Genomic DNA, 23,277 nt, shown 5'->3' with positions numbered 1-23,277 from the left:
CTTTTAAAGCACAGCTATGAGGAAATCCAGAGGCAGTTAGGTCATTTTGGATATGATTGGCTTAAGCAAGTGGCAATCATATTAGTACATTCTAATTGACCAGGGCTAGTCAGGGGCTAATCAGGGTTACAGTTTTCCATTTTGGGGCAGGCCTGAACAAGTCCTAGGCATTGTCCATATTTGGTTATCATCTTGAGCTGTTTATGGCTCATCCCATCAGGCCTCCTTGTCCTTGCCATCAGGGGTGTCCCTTGTTTGTGGCTCTTCCTCAGCAACTGCTTGCTCAGTTTCAAAAAGCAGGGACCAAGCCCTAGTTCTTAACTGAGTTATTAGGGTAGGCTGTCGTGCCTGGCTCTCTCACTTTCTTCCACCCAGTCAACCACAGTGGCAAAGGTGGAGGTGACTGGTTCATCTCCACAGTGCAGTGAAAGTTCACATGGGGATTCCAGTTTATTTCTCCCTGAGAAATAGTCATGGATCAGTCACTTGGTTAAGGAGACTCCATATCATGATGAAGAAGCCACAGCACTGATCAGACTCAACTTCCTGAGAGAGCAAACAGAGGACATTTGATTCTCCAGGGGTGAGTGAGTGAAGAACTTCTGTTGCTTTATGCCTCAGGCACTTGAATGGTGTTACTGAGCACACTTAACCTATGCTATGGGAAAATTATCGTATGTTGGCAATCAAGGAAAAGTTGAATGACTTAGTGAAGGTCACCTGGAAAACTTGAACCAGTGACTCAAAGTGAACCTAGTAGTGTGAGCATGGGTAAGCATCTCTCAGAGGACCCATCGCAGACAAGTTCACTTGGGTCTTTGATAATGTCAATGCAATTATCCCCAGAAGAATCTACAATTGTGACTGCGATTATGTTGAAAGGACTACCCACAACGGCTTGCAGAATGGTATCAGGATAGAGAGAAAAAAAAGAAAGAGCCAGAGACGTCTGTTTTCATGGAAAACAGAGGAGTCACTGGAGTTGGTGAGATTACCCATAAGAAAAAACAAAAAAGAAACAAACAAACAAAAAACCCCAAAAACCTCATTGTGGTTTCAAAAACAGCCTACAGAGATTGAGGAAGTGATGGTTCCTCCCGACACAGAAGAAATCAGTTCTAAGATTCACACCATAGAGAGTGAAAGTTCTAGAGTAAGGGGACCGTAAGGACAATGGTCTTCCATTTGAGGTTTCGTTTAAGACAAGACTATGGAAGACACATAGAAAGATCTTTGCTTTAGGTTGTAGACAGAAAGGACAAAATTGAAAGAAGAACAAAGCAGCCAAAGGAAAACATGCTTTGATGATAGTTAATAGCAAACTTGACACTGGACAAAATTACATCCTTGACAAAGAAGCAGACTTGAGAAATAGTAACAGAACTCATGGAAAATGAAAAGCCCTGAACAGGAGAAAAATGAGGTCTAACCTTTGAATAATAGATGTCTTGAAAATAATACTAGTGTTAATAAGTGAGACACAGTAGGTAAAACTCTTGGGGAATGCTCCAGAACAGATTTTATTAACATATTCGTAAAGGAGCCCTGACCAGACATGCTGTGTTTTACCTACATACAAATCTGCTCCACCCTTCAAACCGATGAAGGTGTAGTTCAAGCCAGTGAGACTAAGTGGAAAGGAACCAATGTGAAGCAACCAAACCCCCGAAGCAGCCAGCTGAACGAGAAAGGGACATCTCTGTGAAGTTAGTAAACTCAGTCAGTTTCTTCCTAAGATCTTTACTATCCATCTGTTTTAATATTTCCTTTGCATTTTCACGGGTGCCACGGATCACTGTTACCCACGAGGCGTGAATGTTTCATCCTAGTGACCTTTTCTAAGAAAAGTGTAGTTGTCCATGATGATGTGAAAAAGGAGGTCAGGATAAATTGCTGTGTTTTCATTTGTATCCTTGAGGATTGTGACTGAAAAATGGTGAGAAGGGATTTCTCGTCAATGATGGTGTCTTGATAAATGAATAGGTAGCATTTTAGTTAGAGTTTAGATTGCTGTGGTAAAATACCAAGACCAAAAGCAACTTGAGGAGGAAAGTGTGTTTATTTCAGCTTACAAATCTCAGGTCTTACCCCACTGCTGAGGGAAGTCAGGACAGGAACTCAAGACAGGAACCTGGAGGCAGGAGCTGATGCAGAGGCCACAGAGGAGTGCAGCTCACTGGCCTTGAACTCACTCGATTTAATGAAACTAAAGCTAGGTATAGTCAATAGTGCAGCTGCTCCATTCATAGACATAGAAGCCAGAGAAACTCCTGCACATGAGCACCACTGTCGTACAAGAATATGTCAGAATTTCCAAAACAGTAGGGTTTGGAATAGCCTCAAATGGGAAATGTCTCTCATTAGTAGCAAGGACAAGCTGTGGATGACTTATGCTGAGAGACGGAACCAGCAAAAATAACAGAGTAGCAAGCATCACAGCAGAATGCTGAGTAAAGGGAGCAAAACAGAACAATATGTTCATATGGCTCTTGTGTTCAAACTTAGAAAGAAACCAAACCATCTGCTTTAGAGTTCTGCACACAAGTTGTGAGACTAAAAGGAAGTGCAAAGATTTTCCTATGCGAACAGGTTTGTGAAGCAGCCATAGTCACCTCTAGCTGGATGGAGTTGTCATCGGGCAGAGAGTAGAGGGCCGGAGCTCCTTTACATCAAGAACTGTTTTCACACCAGAGCATGGTGGTGCTTGCCTTTAATCCCAGCACTCAGGAGGCAGAGGTATGTTTGTCTCTGTGAGTTAGAGGAGAGGCTAGCCTGGGCTATATTAGTGAGCCCTTGTCTCAGAGAGGGAGGGTGTGTTTGCTTTCTTTAACTGGGGTATGACTACAATAATGTTGAAGCTGTGCAATTAAATTTGTGTGTATCAAGATGCATCCATTACATCATAAGCTTGAGTTGCATCCCTCATGGAGAAGCCCCAGTCTCTAACACTTCAGCCTGTGACTGTGCTTGGAACCAGTTCCTGAAGATACCATCGCTGGGATAACAAACCATTGTGAGCCCATTGCAGTATCTGAGGCATTCTTCTTTATGAAGAAACAGACATCGCCACATGGACATGGAGGTCAAGATTGACATGATACTTCTACAAGCAATGGGCCACCAAGGCTCACCAGCCGTCACCAGAAGCTGAGATGGGTTTTCTTTCTGAGTCTCCAGAGAGAACTGGCCCTACAGACACCTTGATGTCAGACTAGTCTACATTGCTGCAGGGAGATTCACTTCTCTTCTTTTAAGCTTTATCATGGAAGTTGTTGACAACTAATAAATTGTACCTTCCTGTGAAAAAGTAATTGTAAAAGTTCCCCCAATGTCGCACTCCTGAGCTCTAATTTCTTGGAGAAATCAAAAGAATCTAAAATAAAAAAGCATTATATATTCTTTTGGAAAGTTCTTGCCAGAGACACAATTCAAGTATAAAAATGAAAAGTTCCAGCTCAGAAAAGGTGACTGTTCTATGAATTCAGTTATCCCAAGAGGTCAAGGATCGAGAATAAATGTCCAAGTCCATTAAAAGACAAAGGCAGCGGTTCACTCTCAGTTGGCCTGTAAAAATTTTATCTTGAGTCTTTGATTTCTTTTCTTACTGGAAATTCTCCAGCAGTTGAAGTGACCCTGCACATGGCTTCTGGGAAGACATTTGTATTTACTCCATTTCACTTAAAAGCAGGTACTCTTCTGGAAAGAAGACCTCACCCAGAACCCTTCCAGGTCAGAATACTGAGGACCACGGTGAAGATGGCTTTGATTACAGTTCCACCCTCTGCAAGCGAGAAGAGCCCAGTGTCTGCCCAGCCACATGCTTGGAGAAACCTCATGGGAGAGATGATTCCTTACCTAGACATTGAGCATGCTTGTGGGAGAATTCCCTTCTTAAACATATTCTGAATAATCAGGGGATGCTGTAAATAAAGCCAAGAAGGAGCTATCCATGTGGGAAAACCATATTTAAATTTATAAAATGCAATCGCATTTCTGCTACATTGGGTTTTCATACAGCAAACTATAAAATTTCCTGCAGAAAAATAATAATGAGGGAGAATAGAATTGTAATAAGGGATTTTATTTCAAGCCAGGCTGTCTGTTTGCAAATTTCTGCTTGCAAGCTCACTAGCTTGGTGTACTTTGTACAAAATGTTAACCCGAGGATGACTTTCTCCAACTGTAAAATCAGGGTAGAAAACTGAATCTACCACAGAGTGCTGGAAAGAGTCCATGAGGCAGTGTGTGAAATGCATTTAGGTTGTAATGCTGTACTTGGTTCAATTCCAAATTAATATTAGATATAGCAATAACATTAACACTACCACTACCACCACCACCACCACTAATAATAATAATAATAATAATAATAATAATAATAATAACAATAACAGTCTCTTCAGATATATTTAAAGTACCTATGAAAATTTCCAGTAGAATTATTTATGACACTGGCCTTTAGGGGTTATTTGGTCTACCCCTTCAAATTAGGCAAAGAAGGAAATTTCTAGTTTCTCAGGTTAATCATTCTAAATAGTTAACATTTCTTATCAGAAAAACAAAATTAAAACTGGTTTCCTAGTCTGCTAAGTAGGTGGGTTGCATGAAATCGTTTCTAAGGTGCCATCCAAGCATGAACAATTGTCTATGAAATGTTTTTGTCAATTACTGTCCATGTTTTTTTTCTTCTGGTGACTACTTCCATAATGCTAACTTCAACACTTCTCAATGCAAACTATGACCTTTAGATTGTTTTGGTGCTAAAGATTGTGTGTGTGTGTGTGCGCATGCACACTTGTGTACATTTGCCCATGTGTGTGCATGTTTGTGTTCATTATATTCCAAAGACATAGCTTCCATGATGCTGTGATCTCAGCCTAACTACTGGGAATCTTTCATGTCACCATAGTCTATTTGCATCAAACTTGAGATCCACCTGCTTTGAAAGACAAGGAAGATGCTGTTTTATAAAACACTTAAACAATTTTTAGGGACTAGAGAGATAGTTTGGTGGTTAAGAACACGTGTTGCCTTTGCAGAGGACATGGTTTCAGCACCCAGAATTCACAGCACCCAGAAAATTACATATAACTCTAGTTCAAGGGGCTTCTGCATGCACATGGTGCACACAGAGACAAGTGGAGCAGACATATACACATAAGTAAAACTAAAATTAAAACCCTACACATTTTAAAGTATGTGGCATGACCTACAGTTATTTAAAAAATAGCCTTCATTTTTATATTTAAATTTTACTTATTTGTCTCTTATTATTTGTGTGTATGTGAACATGTGCATGGAACTCACAGGACCATTTGTGGATTTTGAACCCACCATTTGAGTCTCAGATATTCAACTCAAGTAGTCAGACCGGTGGCAAGCTTCTTTACCTGTTGCCAAACTTTAACATTAAAAAATTCAAGATATTCTATATCAACAGTGTTTGACATTGCAATGATAGAAAGTATTTTGTTATAGACATCACTTACTTCCACATGCACCTGGGAATGAAGAGTTGGAGTCCAGCATTGCTTGAGGCTTTGGGAAAGATTGTTAACTACTCTTCTGGGGTACATTTGTTGGTAGTCAGGAAGACAGTAGTGCTGCTTAAGGAGCAATTTAACCTTTATGACTAGGCGGGAGTCACGCGTGACAGGCAGAGGCTAAAGAGAACCTGTGAGAAAGAGTCTTGCTCATACGTATGAAAGAACCATAAACACAAACACGTGTTTACACAGTTGTCTGCTTCCATTTCCCTTCGCAGGTGCAAACGTGAACATGAAAACCAACAACCAGGATGAGGAGACACCCCTGCACACAGCTGCCCACTTCGGCCTCTCCGAGCTGGTGGCCTTCTACGTGGAGAACGGGGCCATCGTCGACAGCACGAACGCCCACATGGAGACCCCTCTGGCCGTGGCCACCTACTGGGCCCTGCGCTTCAAGGAGCAGGAGTACAGCAGGGAACACCACCTCATCTGCCGCACGCTGCTGGACAACCACGCCCAAGTCAACGCCCGCGATGATGACTTCAAGTCCCCTCTGCACAAGGCTGCCTGGAATTGCGACCACGTGCTCATGCAGATGATGCTGGATGCGGGCGCCGAGGCCAACCTCATGGATATCAACGGCTGTGCAGCCATCCAGTACGTGCTGAAGGTCACCTCTGTGCGCCCTGCTGCACAGCCCGAGGTCTGCTACCAGCTGCTGCTGAACTATGGGGCTGCACTGATCTACCCCCCACAGTTCCACAAGGTGAGGCTGCATCCCGGGTCTAGCTCAAATAGAGGTGTGCCCTCCAGGTGATTCCAACTTGTTCAAGACTTGAGTCCTGAACAGCCACGTCTGACCACTGTAAGACCTCCCTATCCTTCTCTACATCTGTTTGAAATTTGGGCAGGAGTTAGAAAGTCAGCTCATGAGGGACAGACAATTATTCCTACTCAATGTTTGGTCTAAAGACCGCATAACTTGCTTTGGAATGAGTTAGCTTCCAGCCAGGAAAGAGCTGCACAGTCTTCCAGTTTGACAAAAGCTGACAATGTCAGCCAACACATAGGGACCAATGATGACTTATAACGAGTTCAGTAGATTGTTATAAACACTTTGTATTTGTTAATTTTATTCCTTCAATAATTCTATAAGGGATGCATTGTCCCTGTTCTCCAGCAGAGGAGACTGAGGCATCCAGTCATTTCACTTCTGAGCTCCTGCGGTGGTGGGATTAGGATCTGACCTTAGGTAATTTGATTCAAGGATTTATTCTCATCATACCATACAGCATGACCTCTGTGCTGAACAATACTAATTAATAATCTCTAATGGGCTGGCAGAAACCAGATGCTAATGATGTTGATATGACCAAGACAAGGTACCTACTCAAGTAGCTTAGAGTCTATTGGGAAAGAAAAACACACACAGAGGTCATTTTAATATTCGCCGTCTGTGATAAAGTAGAGGAATGCAGGAGATGCTAACATCAGGCTAATGATGATCATTAATTTGGTAGTCAAAATGGATTTAACATTTAAAACAAACCAGATGACCCTGCCATTCTAAAACTTTAGAGAGGCTGAGAAACCCGAGGACTAGTCCGTCTGACTGGGGCGGGGCTAGCTCCTCCCGTACTTGTATGAAGTTAGTGCATCCTGCCTGAGTGTTCTGTCTCACTCTGGTAAAAGGTTAAGAACTCACCTGTGCTCCTGCGGCGTGAGGACAAGTTAGAGGGAAGGTACTAAAGATGGGAGCAGTCAGAAGTGGTGGTGCATATGATCCTGTTGGTCCAGCACTGGAGAGGTATGGGCGGGAGGCCAGCCTGGGTCATGTAGTAAGGCCTTGTCTCATAAAATTGAAAGGAAAAAAAAAACCCAAACAACTGAACAAACAAAAAAGAAAAGAAAAAGAATAAAAATCATTTGAGAGTGGTGAGTTCAGCCAGGAAAAACTCCAGATAATCCAAAGAGATTCAGTGACTGAGTTAAGAAGTAGGATCAGTGCTACCGAACCCAACAGGGAATTTTCACTAGGTTGTCAGTGTCTTAACTGTGGGTTAATTTTCTTCCCTTAAACTTAGGTATAAAGCAGAGGACACTCCCAGACTTACTAACAGTTTCATGGTTAATTCCAAATGGTTCTTTGGTGGTCGTGGGTTACAGTCCCACTGAAGTCTGCCTCAGGACCCCAGTGCTCAGAGAGTCCTATCTGGCATTTTCTGTTCTGAGTTGCTTACTCTGACTCCCTGGATTTTAGGTGAAATGGGAGTCTGGTTCTAACTGTCGACTTCTATGATGTATGAGCACACAACCGTCTTTCACCTGGGTATCTGTCTCTAAAACACTTTCTCTATCGTTTATACAATCACCCAGGATGGCCACCTACTGCTGACGTATGGCCCACAAAAGCTCACATGCAACCTGAAAACCTTTACCTCTTTGTTTCAGGCTATACCCGGGGCTTCTCTGTCCTTCTGAACCAAGTTTTGCATTTATTCCAGTTTTTAACTAGTCATGATACTTGTCTCAGGATATCTGTTAAATATGTCTAAAAATGTCAAGCATCTGTAGGCACTTTACCTCTACACATTTTTTTGTATTTTTCTCCTTCCTTGCTTTTCTTTTTCTCCAGTTGGTCTTCTATAGCTCACTCATTTTAGAATAAAAATAATAAAAGGAATTTTCAGCAGATTTTGGCCCTGCTACTCCCATAAGGGAGTGATTGAATAAGTTACTACCTTCTTAAGCCTCAGTTTCCCCATCTGTGAAATTGGTATTCTTGGCTTAAATTCTTTGGCAACAGTATGTGAATACCATCTTTTATCAGAAGGAAATTTACACCTGTTCACAGTGCACCACACTCACACTTAGAGGACGGGACCAGACACTTCTCACTCTTTTTCTTGATGTGCGCTCAGTCCTTGCAGACTGGCACCCCACTTCTTACCCTCACCGCCTCTCTGTATCTATAAACATCCCCCTGTGGCCCATTTCCCCTTCCTTGTGTCCCATTTACACCAGGCTCTTCTTATTACTTATAGCAGAATGCCAAAAGTCAAGCAGACTGTCTCCTCACGACAGCTCACGTTAGAAAGTGTATTTGGGTGGGCTGGGGAGCAATTAAGAGCACTTGCTGCTCTTGCAGAGGTCCCAGGTTCAGTTCCCATCACCCACGTCCGGGCTCCCGACAGCCTCTAACTCTAGCTCCTGGGTTCACACAGACATGCCCATGAAAATGAATAAGTAAGTAAAATTAAAAAATAAAGCTTATTTCCTCTATTTATGCCCTCGTACCATTTCCTTCTAGAGAGCAGGTTGGAGGGGATGCAGGTGACAAAGGTACCATGGAAGTGTGTTGTCCCCCTCTGTCAGTCAGTCTGACAGTCAGGAATGTCTGGGGATGTCTTCTCCTTTTTTTTTTTTTTTTTTTTTTTTTTTGTTTGTTTGTTTTTTTAATTGCATGAGATACTATTTCAAAACTGTTTAGTGTGGTTCCTGATGCATGGTAGCCTTTAGCAGATGATGCCATGGGTCTTAAGATAGTATCAAACATTTTTGAGCACTAAATCATTGCTGTGGGCTCTGCTAGACTCACTGGACATTGCCAGCTCAGGGAAGGGTGCGACTGGGACAGTGTGCCTGCAGACGGAAATGCTGAGCTCAGTCCTGAAGCTCACGGCCCAGTGGGCCTGTGTATCATGTCTCTCACACCCCTTCTCATTCTCTTTTGAATGCTAAATTAATGTGAAGAGACTTTCAAGGTGCTTCTGTTTGGGGGTAAGAAGGCTTGGGAGTTTGAGCTCCGAAGTCTTTCCCACACAGACGACTGGTTCTCTGCTGTTAGGAGCAGAGGTCAGAGGTCCAGTGATGCTGAACACAGTGTCTACCTGGCTGTGTACTAGCTGTGCTAATTTTGAACGCCTTTCTCCAAGTTTCCTGTTTGAATTGTTCAGGTAGTCGCATGAATTATTCAGCAACATTTAAGAAGAGAGTGGATGTGGCGTGCCCACTAGTCTGGTGAGGATGTTCAGCCAATTTCCCTGTCCTCCTCTTCCTTGTCGTGTGTGCCTTTGGGGCAGGATAAGAGTTTCTGGTACTGGCCCTGCTTGGTGGCTCCTCCAGCCTTGACAATAAGTACACAATAAGTCTTGTGTCCCAAGGAAGGCTGGCTGCACCGTCAGTGTTTTCCTGCTTGCTTTTGTTTGCTCCTCTAGCTTCCTGTGCTCTGGCTGATTGCTAAGGAGATTTAACTTTAACGTAGACTTGGCTCCTGGTGCCTGCCTGCTATTGTCAACAGTTTCATTGCTGCCCCCTCAGATGTGTGAGAGAATGGGAGAGCGGAAGAAAAACTATTCAATTTACTATGAAGATGCCTGAAAGTGATTTAGAACACTACTTCTCAGCCCAACTCTCCTAAGAGAAAGTCATCTTTAGGACAGGCAAAACGACTGCCCCATTTATCCAGAAGATAAAGTGATTTGTTCTCTCCTGGATGGGGAATTCGGTTTCCTTATTTACAAGGAGCAAGGTCACAGCTGCAGATGCTGTCTTCCCCATGCAAAGTGGATGGAGCAAGGGTGCATTTCACTGAGAGCCACTGTATAAATTACACAAGCTGGATGGCGGAGGGTGAGGAGGAAGATAGGGTCTGCGATTGCTTTTCAGGGTACAAAAGGACATTTGGTTTTTTTCTCTCCTAGCATAATTCAAAAGGAAGCGACACCCCAGGGAGCCAAAATCGAGATTCTTGTAGGGCAAGAAAGACATTTTTTTTTCTTTTCTAGTGAAGGGAAAGATAATGTGAGGATTTGGGGGAGGAGAGGGTGGTTTCTGCCATTGAACGACGTTGTGTGTGAAGCTCATTGCTCAAGGTTCCCTTGATAGAAAGTGGTTTGTTTGTTTGTTTATTTTTGTTTTTTTCTTTCTTTTTCTTTTTTTTTGTGTGTGTACAAAAATATAGCACCATATAAGGTTGAAGGCAGCTTTAGGATAGTTTTTTACTGAAGTATCTTACAAGCGGTATTTGAAAAAGTTTGGGGAGCATCTTTCTCTCTCTCCTTCCCTCTGTGTGCACATGTGTGTGTATACGTACGTGCAGGTGTGTGTCAGGGTGTGCATGAACATGTGTATGTGTATTTGGAGGTGGAGGTCAACTTAAGGTCGACTTCATCAGTCATTTTCCCACTGTATTTTTGGGATCCTGGAGTTGACTGGTTAGTTAAACTGACTGGTCAGCAAGCTCCTGGGACGGGATTCCCTTTCCTCTGCCTCCCTAGCACTGGGAATAAGATGCCAATCTTTTCAGAAGGTCTTGGGGATGGACCCCCAGTTCTGTGCTTGCCTAAAGTACTTAATCCATTGAGTCACCTGCCCTGCCCCTTGAATTTGCGTCATATTTATTTGTGCTTTTAGTGGACAGATGACAAGGGGTGGCATCCAAACTGCTCTCCAGTCATCCCTGTTTTAGAAAGAGATTCCATCTCTGTCTAGTTCTTGTTCTGTGGTGGAGGAAAGAGTCACTAAAGAATGACAGAAAGTCACTCTTCTCCTCAGATCAGCCAAGGCTAAGCAGAGGCTGTGACTTCTGCCTTGGGGCCCACAGCAGTCCACTGTCATGTGATAGTCTAGGTTTCTGGCAGTCAGTGGAGAGTGATGTTTTCGAGTTTTCTACCTATTTGTTTATTCATTTTGGCCTGGGTGAAATAGTTACTGAGGCCTGAGAAGATGAGCCCAGTTGTATTAGCTCCAGAAGCCTGAAGAGCCTGAAATGACAGGAAGCTGCCAGGCTAGAAAGGATCCTTTCAGGACTGGAGAATCAAGCCTTCCGGAAGACTTAGTAGAGCATCAGAAAAACTGATGCCAGCAGTGGAGGTTTTGGGCCTGTGGCATGTGAAAAACGTAGGAGGTCAGGATTTGGAACCAGCAATTTTTTTTTCCTCTAACAGAAGCTGAAAAGTTAATCGTTCTCTTTTACTGGGAGGATGTCAAGCGCGAATGGAAGCAGAAGATGTGTGAAGTTTGCCTTCTAACCTGTGAATATCTACAGTCCTGTATGCATAACTTCCTTTGAACCTTTTCTGGGTACAAGCCAGAAATAGGATTACCAGACAGAATACTAGGTGCTAAGTTAAATGTGAATTTCAGATAAATAACAAGTAAATTTTAGCACGCACCCCTTTCAAGCAATATTTGGGACATATATGAAAACTTGTCTATGAGAAATTCATCCTTAACCATGATGCCATATTATCAAGACTGCCAGCTCTAGTAAGATGGCAATGTGTTGTAAGAGAAAAACATCTCATAGCAAAATCTCATCTGCTTCCATTTCCACAAGGAGGTGGGTAAGGAAGACCCAGAGAAAGATAACCTAGGTTGTATATGGGCACTTCCCATGTTGGTATCACCAGCTCGCCTCCCATGAAGAAGTCGTCTAGTTTGGGCTTAGTGTAGATGTATTTGCTCAGTGTTGGGACATAACTTGCCCCCCCCCCAACAGCTGCAAACACAGCTGGGAGTTAATTTTTCAAGGTTCAGATTCTCTGAATTTTTAGAAATCCCAGTAGCACTAGGTGACTGGTTCCAGCCACTTGCTTACCTCGCCATGGGCTTGTGATCCAAGGTTGCTCTTTGCCTTTATAGAGCTAGCTGAAAAACTTTGTGATAGTAGCTAGAATATTTCTCTCACTAAATACATATTTAAGTCATGCTCATTGCCAGCCAATCAATGGACAGACTAGCGCTGATCCTTTCTTCATTTGAAGCTTCATTATATTTATTTAATACGCGGTAGCTTGCAATTTTGCTTCTTTAAATAAGGATAACTGAAATCAGGTTTTGCACTGTGTTGGCTCACAGTAGCCCACAAGACCTGACTGAAATCATCTACAATGTTGAGAGCTAATTAAATACAGTTATCATTAAACAGCTTACAATTGATAAAGTCACCAGAGCCAGAACACACATTTTCAAATACATTGCTTATTAATTCTTTTCTCAACGTGTTCTCATTACTTTACTCTATGTACTTGTGCATTTGTTAACTGTATCTCGTGTGTGTGTGTGTGTGTGTGTGTGTGTGTGTGTGTGTGTGTGTGTAAAGATACTATATAATACTATTTAGGCATGGATTTGTTGTTTCATTGGTATCTAGACTTAGGAAAATCTGTTCCTGATACAGTCATAGCATATGCTGACTTCTGTGGTCTAGACATTCCTGTTGTGGTTTGTTTCAGGCTATGCAGGGACAGTTGGGAAGATACAAATGTCATAGACACGGTGACCATATAGCTTGTCCCTCCTTTCTGTAATATCTATTGCACATGGCCCTACTCAGTCTCCTAGCATCTACTTGTTCCTTAACTCACTGGAGCTGGATTTCATTACAAGCTATTTAGAAGAGAATTTTTGTTTTCATTGTTTCAAGTTCTGGTAAAACACCACCTGAGCCGCTAGCCTGTGTTTTCCACTTTGCTATTCTGTGTTCAGCCGACTGAGAGATGGAGGGGACTGAGTTGGTTTACTGAACCTTGGACCCAGAGAACATGTGAGATCTTTGTACGTCAGGGTGGCAAGACCTCAGAAATAGGTTCAGCTCCTAGGGAAAGACCTGTAGTCAGAGGGCAGAAATTTCATTTTAGAGTGGAGTTTCAGAAGCTCCATGTGGCTGATAGTTAAACAGTATATGTAATGAGCTTTCCACAGTGAAGACAGTTTTCTGATCTCCAATTGTTTGTTATCCTCATCTTATTTTTAATGGATTCTTCATTCATAAGGGAGTGTTACTTACGGGGACTAAAACCTTGAATGCTACAACATGGAAGGTCTCCAAAGTGAGGATGTGTTGTTTCTTCTGTTCATCATCCTCAGTTATCCTTCAGGATCTGCTTCATACTTTTCTCCATTCACCTAAAAAGTGGTGGAAGAGCTTTGGTGGACACAGAAGCTTCTGTGGAGGGTAATTGTGTGTGTGTGTGTGTGTGTGTGTGTGTGTGTGTGTGTGTGTGTGTGTGTGTGATGGGCAAGGAGTCAACATGGAGAGGAGTCTTTGCAAGAGAGATGCATTCCAAATTTCCAAATTGTGGCATCTGTCAAACTCACACAAACCTTCCTGCTTCGTACGTGCAGCAGAGACCACCGTAGAAGGCGCCATGTGAGGTTCTACCGACACCCACCAAGAGCTTCCTTTCCTCTCACTCTACCTCAGCCAACCGGCAGAGAGGTGATGCATTACTGCACACACGTGCACGCACATGCACATGTACACACACAGATGTGGAACACACACATGCCACAGACCTTCCTACTGTCCAAGACCTCTGCTCCTCTGTGAGATCTGAATCGACAAGCTCCAGTCCATACAGCTCTCTGGCTCGGAATTAATGCAGTTCTTATATTTAACTTTTTCAATTCTATCTTTAATTTTTCATCTTTGGTGTGTTTGGGGGACAGGATACACTGTGTATCCCAGGTTGACCTTGCACCCCAATCCTCCTCAGAGCTGTGATGGTCAGCATGTGCTGGTTTGTGAGAAGCATCAATCATATGCCCATGCTAAGTGACAATGTTCTCTGTTTTCTCTGCAGGTGATCCAGGCTTGCCACTCTTGCCCCAAAGCAATTGAAGTTGTGGTCAATGCCTACGAGCACATCAGGTGGAACATAAAGTGGAGAAGAGCCATTCCTGATGATGACCTGGAGGTAAATGATTCACTTGCTGTGGTTTTCACTGCTGAGAGCTGCCAGACCTCCATATAAAGATGCAGCCTTCTAATTTAAAATGCTGGTTTTGAGAATGCTTTCAAAGCTCTCTCAAATATAATGAAACAATGGATTATAAAATGCAAATATGAGAGTGTAAATCTCTATCTATATGTGCCTTTCAAATATGTGATATTAAGGAGTCTCTGGGGGAAATTTCTCTGAGAGAAGTTTGAGTAAATATATGAAGGTGGCAGTTTTATTTTTCATCACTTTAAATGAGTTAAGTGATAATATCGGGGATTGCTCACGCTGATTTTTTTCCAGAAAAGCATAGTGTTTTATGGAGATATTTCACTTACTTTTAACTATGACTAAGCAGGAAACACTATTTCAGAGTCTGCAGTGAGCCACATGTTCAGCCCTTAGTAGAGCCATGTCCTCACTTGTGGTCTTAGAGACTTCTCTCTCTCTCTCTCTCTCTCTCTCTCTCTCTCTCTCTCCCCCCAGGGTTTCTCTGTGTAGCTTTGCGCCTTTTCTGGAACTCACTTTGTAGACCAGGCTGGCCTCAAACTCACAGAGATCCACCTGCCTCTGCCTTCCGAGTGCTGGGATTAAAGGCCTGTGCCACCACCGGCTGGCTTTGCTCCATCTCTTAACCAGCCCTTCACAGAGCATCCTGTTTGTGATTTTTAGAAGTCAAGATTGTGTCTAATACATGAGAGATACCAGGCACAAAGTTCCTTGGGTTTAGAGGCTAATAGCTTACTTGTATAATCTTATTCTGCTAATTATTAGCTCTTTTACCTTCTAAAGTTACCTGCCTCCTAACCACTGCTAATAGATATTACCAGGTGCATAAAAAACCATGCTATAATATTGAGTTAAATTAAAATGGCCGTTTTGGTTCGAAATGGTCCAGGCACTTCAAGCATGGTAGTTTCTATCATTATTCCTGGATTGTGAATGTGTCTCCCCCTTCTCTTACCAGCATTATCATGCCTCACTTCCTGACCTTCCCATTTTAATTTTGTGCTCCATTTTGTTCACTCTCAGAAACTCTAGAAAGTGATTCTTGTGTGTGAAGTAGAGATACACGCATCAGTGTGGATTTTTATCTATGTAAGTTGTGGAGCCCGCCCCCACCCCCCAATGACCATATCTTGTCTTGCTTTTCCAGAGACACTGGGATTTTTACCACTCTCTCTTCAAGGTGTGCTGCAACACTCCCAGGACCCTCATGCACTTATCGAGATGTGCCATCCGAAAAGCGCTGAATGACAGATGCCACAAAGCAATTCCTCAGCTGTCCCTCCCATTGCCACTGAAGAAGTACTTGCTTTTGGAGCCAGAGGGAATCATTTATTAGGTCTTAGGAGACAACAGTTCCCAATCCTAGATGTTTAAGTGGACTCGCTGGGTAGACATAGTTTGCATGCATAAAATGATACTTGGGTCGATTATAACACTTTAGGGATTTCAAGACACTTTACAAACACCATGTCATTAATCCTAGAGTAGCATGCTGAGGGAAAATAAACAAGTAAAGTTAAGGAATTTTCAAAGGCTGCATTTAGAAGTCAGGCACTGACATAGCACTAATAGCTCAGATAGTGACAGCTTTTATTAGGTACCTGATGTATTATTTTGTAAAACTTCCACATATGATCTCGTCTGAAAAGGGACCCACACTTTCTTACAACCCAGTTTCATTGTAAGTAATAGGTTTACATGACCATTTAGTTTGCAATGTAGCAGGTTTTGTGAGCGGCCTCTTAAGCTTGCTGACTCCTGCCAATGACTAGTGAGCAGACAATACTGTTATTAGTTTTAGAAATGCCTCTTTCCCAAACCAAGGTCATCTATTCATTTTGGTGATAAATGCACAAGAATGCAATGGGAACAAGATCTTTGAGTCAAGATAGAAATGGGAAAGAGAGAGCAGTTCACTTAATAGTCCAGGAATAGACATTTCAGCACACTCACTGAGCCGGACCCTGGGGACCACAGATGAGTCAGTCAGGACCCCTGTTTTCCAGGGTCATATCTTTTACAGAGGATCCAGACATACAAGCAGGTGACTGCAGTATGAAGACACGGGGCAAGAGTACAGGTGCAGACTCATATTTAGTGCTTACCTTTCTGAAGTGTGCTTTTGAAGTGTACACTTGAAGTGTGTGATTTTTTTTTTCCTTTTGAACCATGAAGACAAAGCATGGAGAGTTATGTAGAGGGACCTGCTACTATTCGAGTAAATGTCTTTGAGTTTCTCCAAATAATCTAGACACATTTTATTTTGTATGGTTTCCTATTTAGTACCTTCACAGACTCTGAGAAAAATCGTCTACACTCTGGCTCCTACGGAGATGAGAAAAGTTTGGGGAAGTGGGCAAAGCAGTTGTGAAGGAGATAACCTAGTTGATTTTCTTGTCTTTTCATGGAATAGATTGATATTTTAGCTGATAGATAAGAAACCTGCATTTTAACAGTGATTCCCTTCAGACTATATGTAGAAAGACTTTGAAATAGTGAACACTTAAGATGCATAGAAATAAGTATATTGTAAGACTTAGGTAGTGCTTTCTAGTAGAATTACGCTGGTAGCCTCCTGGAGGGAGAACTTTGCTTCACTGATTTGGTTCTCATGGATTGGATTGGATTAGTTTATTGCCCTGATTTTGTAGTTGTTCAAGTAGTAGTGATATACAGACTGTGTACCTGCTGTAGTAGGCAGACTTTTTTATTTGTGTGTGGCCTTGCTTCTTGTTCACTGTTGGATCTGTTGTGTTGACTAGAGAAGATGCTAAATACTCCAGTAGTTCCCCACTTAACTGTGTTTGTAGATTGAGACCCGCTTACTCCTAGTGTTGTGTAGAAAACCCTGTAGGTGGACATGATCGTGTTTTTGAAGTTGCAGTTTAGCTCAGCTAATTTCAGAAGAGAATATTCTGTATTAAAACAAGATCTCTATCACAGGACAGAGTTTTGAATTTGTAGATCACACATAAAAAGTAGTTTGCTGGACCGAGTATTATTTAGAACATATTTCAGAATATTCAAAGGGTTGGATGTTTCTCTCCAACACCAGGAACATTCTGCAGAAAAGTCTGTGGTGGACTGATCTATAACAGGTCTAGTGGGACTGAGGACATGTAGAAGGGGCGTTCCTCACCTAGGGAGATAGAAGTGTTTGTCACTGTGTTGCTGTGTTGGAATGTTTGCCTTAGTCTAGCATAGAATATGTGGCTACTTCTTTTGAATTGCTTGTATGTGGATTTAATGTGATTTTCTCTGTACTTTGACCTTTAATCTAGAAATCTTAAATAAAGCTTTGGTGTTCCATCTCATCGTTGTGAGTTACTTATCAGTAAGACTCGTCGTCGTCGTCGTCGTCGTCGTCGTCGTCCTTGCACAAGATTGTCTCTTCAGCAGGGACACAGGAAAAATGACGTGTTTCGCTGCTTTCTTCAACACGAAGAAAGAGTGGCAGAAGGAAGATTAGTGCCTGTCAACAAATAATGTTTTCAAAAGAAAGTAAAGGGGAAAATGTGGCCCGAACAAAGTAAAATGGAGGCTATTGCCATTTTAGTAAGTGTACTTTAATAATAAGAAGAAAATTGAACTGAATGCTTCGGGTCTACTTCTCACCATCTCTGGCATCCTGGGTTTTTCATTTCCCTCCATTCTCACTGTTTGCTTAACCCTGGACAAAGCAAGGGAGGAAATTACACCCTCACGATGCCTTTGTACTCTCTAGAAGAGCTTTCCGAAAATAGATGTCTAATGTCCCAAAGAAAAACAACCCTCTTCAGAATGTTCCATGAGAGGCGGCAGCTTTGATAAGAGGAAGAGCTTCCTCTCTGGTCTTCTGCCCTTCTCTGCATCTACGCATGCCTGTGCTCCTGTTTCTAATCACCCACGGTTACAGCTCAACGTGTGCTTCCATTTGGAGCCCAGTAGGTTCTGATAACAGTGCAGGAGTCAGAAGAAGATGGAGGGAAAAGAAAAGTAGCAGACCATTTTTAGTGAGTTATCAGCTGGAAAAGGCAGTAACACATCCTATCTTGGTTAGTCATCTGATCGACTATGGCAAAATCATGAGGTTCTGAGTTCATATACTTTTTGAAACTTAAAAAAAAAAGAGTTAACTACTGACTAATTTTTTCTGAAATGCAAGTATCACAGCCAGTACTCAAAAAAATTCCAGAGCACTTGTTATAGGATGGTAGGCAGACACGTTAAAATTTGGGCTGTGGCAACTGTCCTCTTCATATCCTGATTTTCACCCTCATCAGACCCCAAATCTATGGAAAATGGACTATCTCCTCCCTACCTTAGTTTTCACATCTGTAATACAGGGCTAAGAGTGGTACTCACCTCACAGAACTTTAATAGGATTATTTGGAGGAGTAAATCAACACAGAACATGCCACGCAATGGGTATTTTACTATCATTACCATATTTGATACTATTATATCTCTGTGATTTCTACCAATGGAGTAATGTAACCTTTGACTAAGACTATCACTGCAGCAGATGAATGGGAGATTCCTGTTCACTTTGGGAAACAAGGTAGATGAACTCCCGCTGTGTGCCAGGCTCTTCAGGGATGAGGGGGCAGTGAGGACAAGGTAGATAAGATCTGGAACCTCCCTGGGTCTTTCAGAGGTGAAGGGTGGGAGAGAAAAAATATTGCTGAGGAGGATTAGCAAGCAGACACGCAGATGACTTTTTGAAACATTACTCTTTTGTTAGTAAAGTTTACATGGGAGGCAATGGCTCCTTTACTATCTGGCTGGTTGTAGGGACACACCTGAAAAATTTCCCTGTGGGCAAAGAAGGTTCTCCCTCTGCTTCTGTCTTCAGTGAGTAAGGAACAGGAGGACCCCAGGAGTGAGGCTCAGCAGGAGATTCCCAAGTACAGGCTCTACTGAACTGGCAAGGCTGGAGAAATCCGTTCATTTATTCCTCTTCTTGAAGAATACACTTAGCACCCCTACACATGCAGTGGGTTAAAAGTGGATGGAACGAAGTGTGGTTCACCAGTCAATGTAAGGTTCACTTTCAGAGCCAGGCGTTGGTGGCACACACCTTTCAACCCAGCACTCAAGAGGCAGAGACACACAGATCTTTGAGGTTGAGACCAGCCCGGTCGACAGAGTGAGTTTTAGGACAGCTAGGACTACATAGGGAAATTCTGTCTGAACGCCCTCCCCCTAAAACAACAACAACAACAACAACAACAACAACAACAACAACAAAAAGACAAAAAAAAAACCCCAAACAAACAAAACAGCAACAGCAAAAGAACAAATCCCCACCCACCCCAACAAAGATTCACTTTCAGCTTATTATTATTCACTTTAGTCTATTTGCTTTAACTAAGAAATCAAGAATGCAAAGATACAGTGTCTGTTTTTAATTAAATACTATCTAATTGAGTTGGTTTTGTTTTGTTTATTTGTTTGTTTGGTCATAAAATGATTGATTGGGTTGAGTTTTGGAAGCCATATATCAGTGCTACATTGCCTTACGCAAGTGTGTGGTCACACCTGCCACAGATGAGATGCAACCCATAACATGGGCTGGTTTTCTTCCTTTTCCTGCCTGTCTTTTTAAGCAACATGAAGTGGATTAGCTATGTTTAAATTTGTTCTTTACTAATTGGCTTTCCCAGATAGAGGTATGCCTCAACGATGTTGGGCAACAATTATGCAAATATATGCTAATTCAGCCCAGGAAATATAACAGGGATGTACTTTGTATTTTCAGAATTAAATATGGCCCTGGACTAGTTAGTTTTTGTGCTTACCAAGTAGGGAGAAACTAACAAAACAGAGCTCTCACTGTGGGGTATATATGCGGAGGTAGAACATGGGGAGTCAATCCATGAGCCCAGATACTGTGTGCTCAGTGACATAAAGCAAGACCTACCCTCCCTCCCCTTTCCTGGTTTGGGAAAAGCTGAAGTTGGTGCCTAACAGGCAGTTAAGTTCTAATGGAAATTTAAGTCATTTGATGGAGGAAGGGATCTGTATGACTTGAGCTGCTCTTCTGAACCCATTCCCTCTTTCTCCTGCTCAGGTCCTGGTAGGGTGACTTCTATGCATACCTCCGCTGGAATCCTTGCATCTCAGGTCCACAATGGGAAGAACAGCAGGAGATGTCCTAGCCCCCTCTTGCTGAGCTGCTTGCTAGGGCCTGGGTCCCCTGACATGACCACCTTGCCTGTGAGAGGCCTCTCTCCTATGTTTCTTGCTCCCTGAGTTATTGGAGCTGCTTGCTCCCCTTGTCCTTCAGACCTCGATGAAGTCAAGGTTTCCTCGGAACAGCCTTTGCCCCTGCTCAGGGCACTTCAGCATGCTTTGCTGTTTCTTCCGTGAATAGGCTTTGATTAAATTCTCTCCAGTTTTCTTTTCGGGTCCCCTAGGGATCCTGAGGTGCTGAAACACATAGCATGTCCCAGGCAATGAGAGCATTGGGGTAGCCTTGGTATAAGTGGTATTGGGGCAGTCACTGTGGCCAGGGAGGGCAGTTAGCAGACAGACAGGTGGGACTGATCTATAGTGCAAGAGAGGGTGGTGTTGCTAGAGTTTTCCTGCCTTGCCCACCACAGTCAGGACAAATCTCTGTCACCCGCCAGTCCCACAGCCGCTCAGACCCAACCAAGTAAACACGGAGACTTATATTGCTTACAAACTGTATGACCATGGCAGGCTTCTTGCTAACTGTGCTTATAGCTTAAATTAGTCCATTTCCATAAATCTATACCTTGCCATGTGGCTGGTGGCCTACCGGCATCTTCACATGCTGCTGGTCATGGCGGCGGCTGGCAGTCAGTCCTTCTGCCTTCCTGTCCTTTTATTTCTCCTCTCTGTTAGTCCCGCCTATCCTTCCTGCCTAGCCACAGCCGATCAGGTTTTATTTATTGATCAATCAGAACAACTTGACATACAGACCATCCCCCAGCACAGCCAAGTGCAGACCATCTCAGACACCTGCACTCAGGCCCATGGTCCTAATCATCCTCTATGCGGACCTGCTGGGTAATGCCACAAAGCACCCAAGAAGGGCTCCCACAGGACATACAGAACATCCCACAGCAGGGTGGGGTTGGGTAAGAAGTGGTGAAAAGCCATTAAGGTTAGAGAAATAGTTGGCATTAGAACAGGTGTTCAGAGTCACCAACACCTACCACAGAGATGGAGGGAGAGAGGACCATTTTCTATAAGAGGGCAGAAGGAAGACAGAAATTGCTAGGAACACAGGATAAAATGTCTCGGATCATGGAGAAGAGTCCTGGAGTATCATATTATGACTATCATCTCCATTGCCCTTAATTCATCAAACTAACAAATAAATGATAAATAAATACACAGGCTGAAAAAGTATGTATCCATGATACCAATTAATGCTTTTTCTTTGCCTATAAAACACTCTAGTCTTGCAGACTGATTTATTCTTGAGTGGAGAAGGGATTACAGTTTGAAATATCCTTTCATTTTAAAATAGCCAAACATAAGTACTTTAAAAAAATCTGTTAAGGAAGATGCTCTTTCCCAGGGCACCAGGGACTGGCAGGCTGGAAGCAAGCTTTGGAGTTTTGGGGCCTCTGCAGTTCCCAGAAAGGCAGGACTCGGCAATGAATTGTTGATGGAGGCAGAGGCGTGATTGCAACCCTTCAGGGACATCCCAGGACTGACATCACATGGACATGAGAGGCTCTGAGGACAATCCAACAGGGAAGGTTTCCCTGTCAGCAAATCGTGTCTTAAGTAACCACTGTTAATTCTGTAGTGGCGTCATAGAGAAATGAAATGTTCACCTCCAAGCCCTGTAGTGAGCCCAGAGACAAGCACCTTGACGGTGCCATTTATTAATGTTGCTAAAATTCCTTCCCACAGGAGATGTGAACAGCATCTACCCCTTCTCTTGAGGGCTCAGTGATAAACTGAGGCAGGATTCCATCACAGTTCACTCTGGGGATCCGATGAGTTTATCGAGCTTCCGTACAGAGCATAGGCTAGAGCTTCCTTACAGAGCACAGGCTAGAGCTTCCTTACAGAGCACAGGCTAGAGCTTCCTTACAGAGCACAGGCTAGAGCTTCCTTACAGAGCACAGGCTAGAGCTTCCTTACGGAGCCTCCCACCCCGCAGGAAGCCACATCAGGAAGGTCTTTGCCCAGCAAGGATGGGGCTGTCCCTGTGACAGACAGCACTCCCCTCCCCTGGTCTTCCCCGGTCTGTACACTGTAGCTCCTCCTCAGGCCTTTTACAGCGCAGGCAGGGTTGCATACAACAGGTAGAGGGGGCAGCTAGACACTCAGGTGAGCCCTCCGTGAGGGCATGCACACCATCGACAGGCCCAGCTTTGGAAGGAGGCTCTATTTAATACCCCCGTCACAGCAGTCATCTACATGAGTTCAGTCAGCTTCTGACCTGGAGTGCCGATTTTTTTTTTCTTTAGTTTCTTTTGTTGCAGTGTTGGGGCTTGAACCTGAGTCTTTGCAAGGGCTAGGAAAGCACTGTCCTACGGAGCCACAAATCCAGCCCTCATTTTTTTTTATTTAGATAATTATGATTAAATACCTTTCACACAAGACCCTTTGGGGAATGAAAGTGCGTCTAAAACTGACGGATGCCAATCTCCAATCAGTGGTTGGAAGATGCTCCGCTGTCTGGAGATGCTTACACTGTAGTGCCGTAGAGTGGGAAGGCATGCGGGAGCTTGTGAGGCTGAGACACAACTTCTCTCTAGTTTATTACCCTTTCATTGTGACAACTATGGACTCACCCTCCAAAGTACAGTGGTCAAAGCCAACCTATTAAAGGCTCCTAGCTTTTGGCAGTGCGGTCTGAAGGGGGCGCTGTGGTAGCGCTTTCTTCTGCCACACTTCGGAGCTATGCAGAAGGAGGCAACTTGACCTCTAAAATGAAGCCTCAAGTGTGGCTAGCTTTTCTGTGTATAGCCCAGAAATACACATCATAGTTCGGTTCATTCAGTTCCCCTTTTCTTCCTTCCTTCCCCCTCCCTTCCTTCCTCCCTCTCTCCCTGTCTCCCTCCCTCCTTCCCTCTCTCTTTCCT

General features: G+C 43.3%; 1 protein-coding gene across 1 annotated transcript in view; it reads left to right on the top strand.

Moving 5' to 3' along the window:
• Positions 1 to 17,538, top strand: part of Asb4 (ankyrin repeat and SOCS box containing 4) — a 42,392-nt gene extending 24,854 nt beyond the window's left edge. The window contains exons 3-5 of the mRNA XM_006986872.3: positions 5,765 to 6,255; positions 14,078 to 14,191; positions 15,372 to 17,538. Coding sequence (XP_006986934.1) covers positions 5,765 to 6,255; positions 14,078 to 14,191; positions 15,372 to 15,560 — 794 coding nt within the window. The 3' untranslated portion in view covers positions 15,561 to 17,538. The remainder of the gene's footprint in view (positions 1 to 5,764; positions 6,256 to 14,077; positions 14,192 to 15,371) is intronic.
• Positions 17,539 to 23,277: the final 5,739 nt, after the last annotated feature.

Source organism: Peromyscus maniculatus, chromosome 3, assembly GCF_049852395.1.
Source record: "Peromyscus maniculatus bairdii isolate BWxNUB_F1_BW_parent chromosome 3, HU_Pman_BW_mat_3.1, whole genome shotgun sequence".
NCBI classification, from domain to species: Eukaryota; Metazoa; Chordata; class Mammalia; order Rodentia; family Cricetidae; genus Peromyscus; species Peromyscus maniculatus.
This window is presented reverse-complemented; position numbering and strand designations above follow the sequence as displayed.